General features: G+C 41.2%; 1 protein-coding gene across 3 annotated transcripts in view; it reads left to right on the top strand.

The window, feature by feature from the left end:
• MAP3K20 (mitogen-activated protein kinase kinase kinase 20) overlaps nucleotides 1–15,118 on the top strand; it is a 215,695-nt gene that overhangs the window by 88,049 nt on the left and 112,528 nt on the right. For all 3 annotated transcript variants that reach the window (XM_044303724.1, XM_044303723.1, XM_044303725.1), the window contains exons 4-8: nucleotides 3,627–3,728; nucleotides 10,292–10,357; nucleotides 12,327–12,355; nucleotides 12,464–12,601; nucleotides 14,248–14,334. In XM_044303724.1, coding sequence (XP_044159659.1) covers nucleotides 3,627–3,728; nucleotides 10,292–10,357; nucleotides 12,327–12,355; nucleotides 12,464–12,601; nucleotides 14,248–14,334 — 422 coding nt within the window. The remainder of the gene's footprint in view (nucleotides 1–3,626; nucleotides 3,729–10,291; nucleotides 10,358–12,326; nucleotides 12,356–12,463; nucleotides 12,602–14,247; nucleotides 14,335–15,118) is intronic.

The following is a 15,118-nucleotide window of genomic DNA, read 5'->3' as shown; positions in this document are numbered from 1 at the left end:
AAATTTTGAAAAACATACCTCACCAATTCCCTGCTGCTCTGGCTCTGATTCTTCCCCGTCCCCCCACTGGTCTTCTTCAGCAGTGAATGGCGGAGCAGTCTTTTCTTGTGTGTCGAGAAGCTCCAGGAAGTAAAGAGCGGCAGTGAAGCGGGAAGCATTCGGAGCCTTTTTAAATAATCAGCTGGATGACCCTTTTAGCTTTCTGAGCGAAAAAAGCTTTACTGATAACTGTTTGATAAAGATGGATCTGGCAAAAAAAGTGGCTTTTCAAAAATGTATATACAATCCTATGTTATAATTTGACACCTAACTCCTTAGGATGCCAATGACAGCAGCTTGTGACTATAAGAAGAAAATATACATCACAGCTAAATCATTCCTACTGCCGATGACACAATCATATAAAAATGACAATCCCTTTAAGTACTCTCTCCTGCTGTGACCAAATGATCCCTGTCAGGCGTAGCATTGATGAAAGCTGTGACAGCTGGAGAGCCCAGACAAGCTAAAGACACCAAGGATGTACAGAGCGATTGCTAGGTACTGACAGACTTCACTTTGGAGCTGTTTAAAGCATCATATTGGGCAATTACATGATCAGCAATTCCCTAATTTGTTATTATTGATATTGATTAAGCGAGAGATGAAGTGAGCTGTAATATTCCGGCAGGATATATTTTTTTACTTATCAGCACAGCTATCAGGATCCACTGCAGGGTTTATACTAAAATCATGGTTTAAAATGTTATTTTTGGAAACGTTCCCTTTATCAGGCAATTGTATATGCAAATTGTTAATACAATTTTTAAAGGCCCTATTAGACCGAACAATTTTTGGGCAGATTATCAGAAACACTCATTCCCTATAATTGGCCTGTATAATCCAGCAGCCAATACACGAGCAAACGCTCATTTGTCAGCCGATTGGTATCTTACCTCAGGCTGAAAGATGCTTTGTTATTGGCAGCATCTCCCTGTGTAGTCAGGAATGTGCTGCCGATAATCAACACAACTAAATGAGGGAGGAACGACATTCAGTTTGCATCAGCCTGTGTAAGACCGGTGCAAACGAGTGCCAATGGATGTGTTATCACCAATCGTCAGAACATTGGGCAGTGTAATACAGACCTTTAGATATTTACAAACTCGAGCTTCCCTCTTTCACACACACAAATTTCAAGTATTTTTGGTGGCATTTTTTTATCTAATGATTTATTTATCTGCATTTTTCCTGCCATTCTTCTATAGAAAAAACTGTGTATATAGACTTTCTAAAGGGGTTTTCCAAGATTTTTTTTTTTACTGATAACCTATCCTTCTGGATAGGTCATCAGTGTCTGAACGGTGAGGGTCCGACAGCCAGGACCCCTGCCGTTCAGCTGTTTGAGAAGGCACCGGGGCTTGCAGTAGTGCAGCAACCTTCTCTCAGCCCATGAAGCACAGTACATTGTATAACGATTGTGCTTGGTATAGCAGCTCAGCTCCCTGAACATGACATCACATGGCCTAGGCTAAACTGCGAGAAGGCTGCAGCGCAACTTCCGGTGCCTTCTTAAACAGCTGATCAGCAGGGGTCCTGGGAGTTGGACACCCCCCCCCTTCCCGATCAGATACAGAGGATAGGTCATCAGTTAAAATATCTCAGAGAACCCCTTTAATACATTACTATAGATATCTGGTTGCAGCAAGTGCCACAAGGTGAAATTCTAAGGGGGCATCCACGCGACTGGATCCGTTTTGCGGTCTGCATTTTGTGGATTAGCACATCCTGCTCTTTGTTAGAAAAACAGACAAGGATAGGACGTTCAGTTTTTTTTATGGGGCAGCAGAACGGATATACAGATGCCGACAGCACACGGTGTGCTGTCCCCATCCTTATTCAGGCCCATTTAAAAGAATGGGTCCGCATCCAATCTGAAATTGGAGGCAGACTTAAAATACGGTAGTGTGAATGTCCCCTAATATGTGTCTGTCTGTTCCTATCTCAAGAATGCAGCCTGAAGTGAATGGAAAACAAGCCTTGCGCTCTCTCTCTCTGTGCACTGGGACGTCCGATGCCAATTGAGAGGATGCCATGCATGCGCTATGTGCTTTTCTTTCACACCAGGGCCCTGTTCTCAAGATAGCAGCAGGTCCCAGAGATGAGACCCACACGTATTGGACATAAATCTCCCAGATGGGACAGTTGCTTTAAGCTTCTTTATATAGAGCTTTCACCACTCAATAATGTAAGAAAGTTATTTTACAATACTGTGTCAGGAATTTCTGGTTTCCAAAATTGAACTGAAATCAGCTTGGTTAGATGTGACTGCACCCATGTGTGAGTATACATTTGTTTAGGGGAAGTCCACATGCAACAGATTGGAATCTGCACAGAATTCTGCAGATTTTGGTGCACATTTTGTAATGGATTTGACTCTGTGGATTCAAATAGTTGATTTTATAAGAAATGTGAAAAAAAACAACAACACAACAGTTAACTCATCTTAGCCTCCTGCCCTTGCTGCTCGTGTCCCCCACCGTTCTCTGCTCAGCTGGCTTCAGTGATGAAATGTTGACACGCCACGTCATCACTGGAGCCTAGTAAAGAGATACTGATGGGGGATCGGGGAAGCATCTAGATGGGAGTATAACCCCTTTATTTTATACAATTATTCACCACTGATAATTTGCAGCAAAATCCATAAAAATAGAATTGCTTTGAGGATTTTGACTTCCCTGTTGAATTTCTCAGGAAAATCTACAGCATTTCCGTTGTATGTAAATTCATCCTAACTAGTAGCTTTTTAGTTTTTGACCTAGCTATATTTTAGTAGGATCCGAAGATAATGTTGTCAGATTGTATTTCTAAACCCATGATGGCCCTGATAGGGCTGGATGTTGCTGGGACGGGTCCAGAATACACAGGGTATCAGATTCAGTATTAGGGGCTTTGTATGATCTATTACATGAGATAACTCAGCTGTGCTTAGAGAGTGTACTTTCACACAATTTCATTTAATAGAGAATGGTATAACTAGCAAATTTCTAAATCACTTAAAAAAAGATATGCCTGCATCCACCTGAAAAAAGCTGTACAGACATGGCCACTAGGGGTCTCACACCTAATTTGCATTCTAATGCCTGTTGTCAGGCAAGGCCAGTTCCTCGTAACAGACTGTTGAGAGGAAGTGGGGGCGTGTCAGAGATAGTTGAGGTAGTGAGCCTGATAAAACAAATGCTTCTACACTGCTTCTGAATTCATAGGAGCCTCCTGTGTGTCTGTAAGTGTGATGTATCCATCTTTGTTTGTTCTGCAAGCTCCATAGCTGAAAACAAACATAGTGGGAAGTAAGGGAAAGGATGTCAGAGCAATACAGTGCTGGCAGAAGGGAATTGTCTCCTGCTTCTGAGTGAAATGCATCTAGCTGTGCAGCTGAAATATAGCTGGAAAAAAAAACATTAGGGAAGCCCAAATGTTTTTTCACAGTTATGATTGTACAATGAAATACAGCTATTATGCAAACTTTTTTTTTGAAAACTCAGGCTTTAAGAACCTGACTCCTTCTAAAACACTTCACCCACCTGCAACTTCAGCAATGAAATCAGCTATTTTTACTGAAATTATACGGCATTTTTTTTTTTCAGAATATGCTGCTGGTGGATCGCTATATGACTTCATCAATAGCAACAGAAGTGAAGACATGGATATGGAACACATTATGGCATGGGCAACTGACGTAGCTAAAGGTAAGAGGAGAAACAATTTGCAAGTCAAGTCATATTTGGTTGTGGCAGCCTCTCTACTCATGAGAGCATGTTCGTTAGGACAGGAGTACCTGTGAAAAAGGCAGCACCTTTCTTTGAGCATGGAGTAAACTGCTAAATGGTTTTGCAGCCTTTACTTAATGATGGCCTATTCTCAGCATAGCATCACTAGCTGATCAGCAGCCATCCAACACCCTGCAACCCCACGGTCAGCTGTATGGGTGTAGCTCCAGCAAAGAGGCAACAGCTGATCGGCAGGTTGTCAGATCCCGCTCATCAGCTAGTGATGGCCTGTTCTTACTCCTTTAAGTTGTGTATGATAGGACTCCCCTTAGAGGTTGTTGCAAACAGCCAAAATGTATGCATTTAGAGAGAACCTGCCATTTGGAAAATGCAGTGTAATCTGCGGGCAGCATGTTATAGAGCAGGAGGCGCTAAGCAGATTAATATATAGTTTTGTGGGAAAAGATTCAGTAAAACTTGTATTTCATTCAGTTAATTCCTTCTCTTTCAGGGCTTTGAAATCAAGGAGGCGGTCCTATCAGAGGGAAGGCGGTCAATCACTGATAGGACCGCCTCCTGGACTTTAAAGTCCAGAATGAGCAGAAATATAAATGTATAAAATACTAGTAATACTGAATATGTTCCCATAAAATTGTATATCAATCTGCTCGCCTCCTCCTGCTCTATGACATGCTGCCTTCAGCTCAGAAACAATTTTTAAAGTGACAGGTTTCCTTTAAAGGGTCACTAAATGTAGAAATGAATGATACACGTAAAAAAAGGAGACACTTTTTCTTGCAGTGTTTTTCTGTCTGCAGGATGTTCCTGAAACAAAGTCTTGTAGAAATCCTGCAGAGCACACATGGGTTAGTCTCTGCTGATCTAGAGTATAGCTGAGGGGTGAGATGTAACAATTTTGGCATCCTACTGCTGACAGGGCAGAGGGGGGAAGCTCCTGCTTCAGCCAGATATCTTACAGTCAGACATAGGATTGTAAGGAGTAGAAGGGGGGATATGACTGATCTCCTGGGTCACATACAGTAGATTTCTTTATATGGTTCTCATTTTAATTGCATTATGGCATAGCATGAAAGGAAAGGGAGAGATTAAGAGAGTACGCGCTGGGATTTTAATTTTGAGTGTATTTTATACAGTTGCTTTTCCTTTAAAGGGAGTGTAGATTAGGACAACCCCCCACAAAAGAAATCTCCCCCACCATGGGAAATGTGTGGATATCCTCTTCTTCTCCCAGCAATATTAGCTAATTATCCGGGGCTACTGCAGCTGAAATTATCAGCCTGTTGCAAGGGTGGCTTCATTTTAGGAAAAGCTGTCCAGTATTGTGGGCCTATGGGAAATGTATAATTACAGAGTATCCAATCATATGGATAAGCGACCATGCAAGCACATGGTCACATTGCCTTGTGAGCAGGAGCTGTTCCTAGTCCTGGCTAATTTAGATGGCCCCAGTCCCCTCTCCCTCCTTTTAAATCTATACTAGTATAAAAGGAAATGAGATATTTGGTACTCTAACTAAATTTATATTATAAAAAATATATAGAATCTGCACCTACTTAAAAAAAAAAAAAAAAAAGCTGAGCAACATATTGGCACATTGGTGGTACAAAGACATTATTGCTACTACAACATCAGATTTCTAGAACAGCATAATCTGAGAAACTTGTACTCTGATACTGTCCATTGGTTACCAGTATAGCAAATTGAGAATATTTTTTCTGTGTAATTTTTTCAAGGTTGAGTTTATACTTTGTATTAGCTATTCTATTGTTTTAGCTTCGTACTATTTTTGGTCGACTTTTGGACAGTGGAGAAACTGCTTTACTTTATTTCATATTTTCGTGCCAATAGTTGAGCTTATTTCATGTGTTGCCCTTTGTCTGACTTCTCTAAAGTAAACAAATGAAAGGCTTGTTCTTCCTCAATTTCCTGAAAAGAAATCTATATAGAAAGCGTGTGTATTTGAAGCCTTTTGTTCCTTATCTGTGGAAATACTACACACTGTACCAGTATGCCAGAAGAGCCGTTAGTCTGAGACCATTTTCTTCTAGAACCTCCAATGCCATTGTTCTACAGTTTATTACACTCTAGGTCTCTAGTAGAAGAGATACTAAATAATGGATTTTGATGATGGGTCTCTATGCCAAAAAGTGTGGGAATTTGGAATTTCTTGAGACGCTGCAGTTGCCCGGCAAAATCTCTGCCAAGTAAAGGCAGATGTGAGCCAATGGGGCTATTAAGCATTTCATTTTAGCCTTTTGGACACCCAGCTGATTACATACAAGTTTTGGCAAGTCATCAAGGTTGACCAGGAAACTGTGATGGGGCTCAGGTCCAGGATTGCCATCTCCGGGTTTCCAATGGGTGATAGAAACTTAAAGGGGTTGTCTCACTTCAGGAAATGGCATTTATCACATAGAGAAAGTTAATACCAGGCACTTAATAATGTATTGTGATTGTCCATATTGCCTCCTTTGCTGGCTGGATTCATTTTTCCATTGCATTATACACTGCTGGTATCCAGGGTTTATGGCCACCACTGCAGCGCAGATATGAGATGGCTGGGACAGGAACTGCTGCGCACAAGTGCCTATGCGCGCTCCCGTGGTCTCGGCAACCGATGCTTTTTCTGATAATGTGCAAGCATGACCACCACTGCTGGATTGCAGGGTGGTCATAACCCCTGGATACGAGCAGTGTATAATGGGATGGAAAAATGAATCAAGCCAGTAAAGGAGGCAATATGGACAATCATAATACATTAGTAAGTGCCTTGTATTAACTCTGTCTACATGATAAATGCCATTTGCTGAAGTGTGAAATCTGCTTTTAGCAAGGCTAGACTTTCTCATGGGCTTTGACATGTTAGCAGATGGAAGGGGAGAACAAGAGGGTAATGCTAACTTTTTCTAGAAGACATAAGATAGGATGGAGTACAGTAGCCTCAGGCTTTAGATAGGATATATGGGGACCCCCTTTTCAATGCAAGTCTCTACATGGTATTATATCAGTAGCTATGTGAATGCGTTTTATTCTCTACTAGCAGAAGGACTCTGCTTCGCACGGGTATATTTCATCTATTTCATTTAATGATTGTGTGTGTCGTTAAAAGATATCGACAGTATCCCCCATAACAGTGACCTTGACAGCACCCCGCCCCTTTAAGAGTGCACTCCACAGTCCCCCACCCCTTAACACTGACCCCCCCACACAGTGCCCCACCACTTTAAAATGGGACCTCCACAGCAGCCCATACCCTTAACTTTGACCTTCACAGAAATTGTTGCGCAACATCAATGTCGGGCGACACATGTAGCAGTGTAGTTGTGCCCTATGTGTTGTGCAGCCCTAGCCTAAAGCTGACCTACAGAAAAATGGCTGGGCTGTTATGGAAACCTGGAGTAAAACTGTGTGTATGCGTCTCACAAATGCTTTTAGTCACATCCAGATCGGCGGATCCGGCAGGCAGTTCCGATGACGGAACTGCCCGCCGGATCACACTGCCGCAAGTGTGAAAGTAGCCTTAGGCCTCTTTCACATGGGTGTCACGTTTTGGCTCCGGATGCGTCCCGGGTGCATTGCGACAAACCCGTCAGTTTTGACAGCGATTGCATTCTGTTCAGTTTTTCGCGCGGGTGCAATGTGTTGCACGCGCGTGATAAAAAAAACTGACTGTGGTACCCAGACTGGAACTTCTTCACTGAAGTTCAGGTTACTATTATTCCTGGGCGCCGCTCCGTTCGCCCGCTGTGCACCTGTGCCCCATTACCGTCTCCTGCAGTCCTGCTCCATATGCTAATTACTATCGGAGCAATAGGGAGGGTACAGCAGCTTCTCTAGTGGGAGTTCCTTCTCCCCTGGCTGTAGCGCTGTCCAATCGCAGAGCAGGGAGAAGGAACGCCCACTAGAGAAGCTGCTGTCTCCTCCCCATTACTCCGATAGTAATTAGCATATGGAGCAGGACTGTAGGAGACGGTAAATGGGGCACAGGCGCACAGCGGGAGATCGGAGCGGCGCCCAGGAATAATAGTAAGGGCTGCTTAAAGTCTGGACCCATGAAAAGTCCTATCATTGGTGCCGCAGTGCGCCCTCCCCTCCTCCGCCCCTCTCTCCCCATTGGTGGCAGCAGCAGCACAGGGGGAGGGAGACACTGCTTCCTTCTCCCCTGTGCTGCTGAGGGAACATGAGCGCGCTGACAGCACCGCGCTCATGTTCAGAGATACTAGACTGCGCAGAAGTGCAGGCCAGTATTGAAAAAATGGATAAGATACCGGGACAAAAGTATCGATTGGGTAGCGAAATTCGATACCCGCAACAACTCTACTTCCGGCGGGTGAACAGCCTGTCGGATCCGTCGTGCCGCTAGTGACCATGTGCCTCTGGACTGTCGCTCCGTCCCCATTGACTATAATGGGGCCGGGGCGGAGTTCTAGCGAGGCACGGCAGCGCACGGCAAAACGCTGCCGGAATAACACTACGACATGTCGCCGGAACTCCGCCCCCGGCCCTATTATAGTTAATGGGGACGGAGCGGCAGTCTGAAGGCACACGGTCACTAGTGGCAGGACGGATCCGACAGGCTGTTTACCCGTCGGAACAGCCTGCCGGAGGTCCATGCCGCTAGTGTGAAAGTAGCCTAAGGTCAGCCTCCCTGGTGGCACAGACCATGGGAGTGCATATAGGCACGCGTGTGCAGCAGCTACTGTCCCAGCCACCTTATATATGCACTGCAGAGGAGGTTGTAACCCCTGGAAATGAGCAGTGTATATTGCAATGGAAAAATAAATCAATCCAGCAAAGGAGGCAATATGGAAGTGTTTTGCATTAACTTTCTCTATATGATAAATGCAATGTGCTGAAGTGAGACAACCCCTTTAAGATGACAGGAAGTTTGTGCTTGTTGAATCTGTGAATCAAGAGACACCCAAAGCTAAATAAAGGCTGCACCTTTAGATAAAAAAGTTTTGCAGGCAGATGTGTTTGTATAATGATAGCAGTAGCTTTGTGTTTGAATATAGTTTTAGTTAGTGCACATATCTAATTATAGTTGTAATAAAGGGCAACTCATAAATAAATCTACAGATAAAATAACTGAAGTTAAAGGGGTTCTTTGCCTTTTTCTTATGATCTATCCTTTGGATAGGTCATCATCATCTGATCGGCGGGGTCCGACACCCAGGACCCTGGCGATCAGCTGTTTTAAATCGCAGTGGCAATTTTTTTAATCGCAGTGGCAATTACAGTAGCGCCGCGGCCTTCTCCCTGCAGGCCAGTGAATGTGGATGAGCTACGCCCAGGCCACGTGACATAGTTGTGACGTCACTGGCCTGCAGGAATCACCGAGAAAGACGTGGTGCCACAGCCTTCTCAAACAACTGATTGGCAGGGGTCCTGTGGGTCGGGCTCCCACCAATCAGATACTGATGACCTATCCAGAGGATAGATCATCAGTAAGAAAAAGGTAAAGAACCCCTTTAATGTTTCTATATTAAAAGAAAAAGCCTTGCCATAAGTAATTTCCGCACATTTTGGATATATTGGTGCATTTACCTTTTTGATCACTTGTCCTGATGCATTACATAGACTAGTATGCAAGGAAACTGTTTTGTATCCGTGCAGCATTTAATAGTGTCTGAGAACTTCCAGTGTGGTACAAACCAAATGTTGCATTGTACTGTCCTGTTGCATTATAATTATTCCATCAGAAATTAATCATTGTAAAAAATAAATAAATAAAATAAGTCTGTGGGTTTATGTTGTTTAAAGTGATAATGAATAAAAATGACCCACTAAAATCATTTTACATACCAGGGCTATTAACTCTATCACTCCGGTCCCTAAATAACAAAATAATTATCGGGCTGTACAGGAGAACTTGCCAGTGACATCACTCAATGATATGCAACTATTGGCTGAAACTTCAACACACACTGCATGAATTCTGTCTTTGGTGTTTTTTGAAGGGGTTGGCCCGGTAAGGCAGCTTATCACCTATCTATATGATAGGAGATAATTGTCTGATGGGCGGGGGTTCTGACCACTCCAGATGTGTAACCACCGCTCCATTCAAACTGAGGGCCATGGACCCCCACCGATCAGACCCTTAACACCTGTCCTGTGGCTAGGAGTTAAGTTGTCTTAATGGGATAACCCCTTTAAATCCCTGAGTCACTCGCCGTTCCCTCCGATCCTGTGTTAAGCAGACTGACCAATAGAAACATCGTAAAGGAAAGCTGTGAAGAATGCACAAACCTGCTTATTGTTATCAGATGATAGCTGAATAATATTTACCTTGAACTACACCAATTTTGCCAATTGGCAAGTAGCTGGTAAATACATCTTAAATTACACGAGTGATCTTTACTATAGGAGGTTATGTATTTGAGCTGCACTACACCTAATTCTATTGCACTAATCCTTAAAGAAGAAGTAAAAAATTGACCATTTGTGTTTGTTCGCTGCTGTGTGGGAAGCTTATTCTGAAATAATTTTATTTCAAAATGTTCTTTTCCCTCTGTGAACAGGAATGCATTACTTACACATGGAAGCCCCAATCCGCGTAATTCACAGAGATCTCAAGTCTAGAAACGGTAAAGTATTATTTATCATAGTGTTTTGTGTAGGTGTTGTGACCATATAAAGTTACATTTCACAGTTTTTTTGTTGTTTTTCTAGTATAACCACTAGCAAACATATTCATTTGGCTGTTTACCATCTTTAAACTCATTTTAAAAGATGTATTTGTGACATTTTAAAGGGTTCCCATACAATTTAGTCTAAAGGGTGCTGACTTGCTTCTAGAAAAGTACTTGAGCTCTGTACTCTGTAACTGTCTCTCTCTGACCTGTAGACTTGAATGGAGAGACGGTATGCTTACTCGATGGCCACTACATCCAAACCCCATCTTGTTGGGTATTGAGGAGTAAATGGGGGACTCAGGACCTCAGTTCTAGTTATAGTAGCAGTTAATGGTGGATAGGTGATAAATGCATTTGCAGTAAATTCACTTCAAAACTGCTAAATGGTTCAGTTGTCTAAGCCATAAGTATACAAATCTGATATCTATGTTAGTAAAAGTTGAATGCAGTGTGTAATAGCAAGTTAAAGCACTGAAATGGTCTGATAATCGAGCCTCATATGAAGTCTTCAGTAGTTGTCTTCCTCCATTTTTGGTAGTAAAACTACTAGAAATAACCTTCTAGTCCTTCTTAGAAGATGTTAAATCCCTGTGGAATATAATGCTTTTAAAAATAGTTTACTCTTGTCTATGGTACGAGTAGAAACCTATTAAAGAGCCAGCAGCATACAGTGGAGTACATTTACATAATATAGTAACATAGTTTATAAGGCTGAAAAAAGACATCTGTCCATCCAGTTCGGCCTGTTATCCTGCAAGTTGATCCAGAGGAAGAACAAAACAAACAAACAAACCCCTGTGAGGTAGAGGCCAATTTTCCTCATTTTAGGGGAACAATTCCTTCCCGACTCCAATCAGACAATCAGAATAACTCCCTGGATCAACGACCCCTCTCTAGTAGCTATAGCCTGTAATATTATTACACTCCAGAAATTCATCCAGGCCCCTCTTGAATTCCTTTATTGTACTCACCATCACCACCTCCTCAGGCAGAGAGTTCCATAGTCTCGCTGCTCTTACCGTAAAAAATCCTTTTCTATGTTTGTGTACAAACCTTCTTTCCTCCAGACGCAGAGGATGTCCCCTCGTCACAGTTACAGTCCTGGGGATAAATAGATGATGGGATAGAGCTCTGTACTGCCCCCTGATATATTTATACATAGTTATTACATCTCCCCTCAATCATCTTTTTTCTAAAGTGAATAACCCTAATTTTGATCATCTTTCTGGGACCTGTAGTTCACCCATTCCAGTTATTACTTTAGTTGCCCTCCTCTGAACCCTTTCCAGCTCTGCTATGTCTGCCTTGTTCACAGGAGCCCAGAACTGTACACAGTACTCAGTACTCCATGTGTGGTCTGACCAGTGATTTGTAAAGTGGTAGGACTATGTTCTCATCACGGGTATCTATGCCCCTTTTGATGCAACCCATTATCTTATTGGCCTTGGCAGCAGCTGCCTGGTACTGGTTTCTACAGTGTAGTTTGCTGTTTATTAAAATTCCTAAGTTCTTTTCCATATCAGTGTTACCCAGTGTTATACCATTTAGTATGTACTGGTGACTTGCGTTATTCCTTCCCATGTCCATAACCTTACATTTGTCAGTGTTAAACCTCATCTGCCACTTAATTGCCCAAGCCTCCAATCTATCCAGATCCCTCTGTAGTAGTATACTGCCCTCTTCAGTGTTAATTACTTTACACAGTTTAGTGTAATCTGCAAAAACTGATACTTTAATGTGCAAGCCTTCTACAAGATCATTAATATACTGTATTTAGTCAGTAATTTAGTATATTATAGACATGTAATTTATTATGGACATTAGGTCCATGTGATATTGTTATCTTGTGTTAACATATATCTCACATTATATATATTTTTTTCATAATGTTTACCTCAAATATTATTTTGCTCATTTCTAGTTGTGATAACCCTCGATGGAGTACTAAAGGTAAGACATTATGCATGTATTTGACCTCATCTTAATGTGGATGTTGGACAGCCCTTCCTTTGTTAAAATAAAGATTTTGCTGTAAATATTCTTTTTTTTATCACCTAGATTTGTGACTTTGGTGCCTCAAAGTTTCATTCCCACACAACTCATATGTCCCTTGTAGGGACGTTCCCTTGGATGGCACCAGAAGTAATCCAGAGTCTTCCAGTATCTGAGACATGTGACACATACTCTTATGGTGTGGTAAGTGCCATTTATACTTTATACTTGGAAACCAGAGAGTCCCTTCCAGTGGTGGAAATATGGACTAAGCAAAATTCTTGATATAGGTGGTAGAGAAGTAACACATAGGTGGTAGAAAATACATCTAAACCATTGCTTAGAATCAAAATGCTTACAAAAAAAATGCTTTATTAGTTGCTCAGTTCATAATAGAATTTCCTAGTATACAGTTCACAGAATTCACCATGCTTGACCTTTGCACCACCATTGTACACAGTGGTCAACGACCCGGCAGATTACTTTTAGGCAACTTTGTGATGAATTAATCCAGTTCTGTTTGTGCCTAGTCCTTTATGAAAATGAGCAAGAATATTTTATTTCAATATTACTTTCTTCCATAATAGTTTAAACCATCACACCGGATTGTTGCTTGTTGTGAAAGCATACAATTTAAAATAAAACTCCTATATACTCAATGACTTCTTCAGAAGACCTAAATGTCTTCACTCCAGAATCCATTTATGTTTAGAAATCCAAGTGATTTGAGCTTTCAAATAAGTAGCCATAGTAGGCGCTTTCTTCTATGTCAAGGGTTGACAGGTCTACCAATGATGCACTCAAGAGTTCTGTGTGACTTTGTCCACTGAGTTTTTTTTTTTAGTTGGCTCTTGATGTACACTTTTCATTGACAATTTGGAGATGTAGTAGATAAAAAAAAACCAGGGGCAGTCAGGGTATTCACACACAGCAAATCCCTTCCAATTTAGGAAGGAGGTGATGTGGGCCAAATCCGTATTTATTGAAAATCCATTAAAAAACTTGAAGAAATGTTCATCTTAAAGGAAATGATTACCCATGCTGGGCCCTTATTTATAGTAATTGCTATGAAAAAGAAAATGGACTGGAGCATTGTGGTCCCGGTATTAATTATCCATATGTGGACTGGTTGAATTACATAGTGGCCTGAAGACTACAGTAAATAAAAGATAATTTTAGACCCATTTTAATGCCATGTTTTGTGATTCAGCTCAGTGAAAACTTGCTTTTGAACCATTTAGTTTTTTTTTTATTGTTCTGTGTTTTAACCGTCATCTTTCATGCAGACCCTGCCTATGAGGTAGCCTATGATTAATATATAGGTATATACCATTTCTATTTCTGAAATTGTAAAAGCTCAACTCCGAAAACATTTTTTATTTTGCTTTTTACAAAATTTGGTTTACTTTACACTAAGTACATTGATAATGAAATAGATATATTCAGATATAATGATATCCCTTTAAGGGTCATCTCGGCAAATTCAATTTTAGAAATGAACAAAATGCAACTTGTAATTTGTCACCTCTTCTCAAATGTGATCATTAAATAACCCTTAAGTTTATTTTTAATTAGATGGTTCATAATTAGCTTTTTGTATATTAATATGTTCTGTATAATTTTGATTAACAAATAATTATTTTTATTTTTCGTTCATGAAACCAGTTTGACATTAATTCTATTATTAATTCACACCAAATATTCCCTTTGGTGATGTAGGATCTTGAGTTTTATTGAATATATTCAGACTGTGATGAGTTTGTAAGCCTGCAGATCTTATACAATTATCTATATAAAGCATACAGTTTAGGTGGTAAATGCCTTGTATTCTGTTTATGCTCTGTTTTTAGGTTTTGTGGGAAATGTTAACAAGAGAGGTTCCGTTTAAAGGCTTGGAAGGATTGCAAGTGGCTTGGCTCGTGGTAGAAAAAAATGAGGTAAGGCTACTTTTTTTTTTTTTTGCTCAGATACAGTTGATAGATATGAAAACAGTATTGGGGGTTTGCAAAAGACTTTTTCATCTTCTTCAAATTGAAAGTAAGTTCAACGCTTATGGAAAGATTACCAGTAGGAGCTAACACAAAGGGTCAAAGTGATGTTATTCCTCATGAATGGACCCTTTACATCTAATTGTTGCGGCTTCACATCGTGATGCTGTAGATCAAATATTGTAGAACTACTGTACTAGTTTCTCAGTCTCAATAGGGTAACCTGGGGGTTTGCTCTTCGTGATGAAAGGAGCCATTGCGTCCAAGGTAGGGGACCAGTTTAACTCCGTCTCCCGCGATTTTGGGCATCTTTTTACTGGCCAGGAGTTGATATTTCAGTGAGAGACCTTCAGCTACTTCAACTTAACTCTCCCAGCAGGAGACGTTTTACTACAAGAAGCTGTCACTTTAGATGAGAGTTTCAAAAATAAAAGAAGAAAAAAAATAAAGAAAATTACAGTTTAGCCTCCCGCAGGATGTTCAACTCCACATTAAAGGTATGTTCATAACATGTATTGGCAAGGCTGCGGCTGAACGGCAAGGTTCCTCCTCAAAGCTTTTCCACTGAATAAAGTCTTTAGTGGTGTAAACACTTCCTATGCTAGAGATATCAAACGGGAAATCTCTCAGATTTTTTAACTTTCGCTAAAATGTCTCTGCTCTGAGATTTATGCGCAGCAGCAGTGATTGTTGTGTATCGGTTGCGCCATCTTGTATTACTACACCACTCATT

Source organism: Bufo gargarizans, chromosome 8, assembly GCF_014858855.1.
Source record: "Bufo gargarizans isolate SCDJY-AF-19 chromosome 8, ASM1485885v1, whole genome shotgun sequence".
Lineage (NCBI taxonomy): Eukaryota > Metazoa > Chordata > Amphibia > Anura > Bufonidae > Bufo > Bufo gargarizans.
The sequence above is the reverse complement of the archived record's forward strand: the minus strand, read 5'-3'. Positions and strand labels throughout refer to the sequence as shown.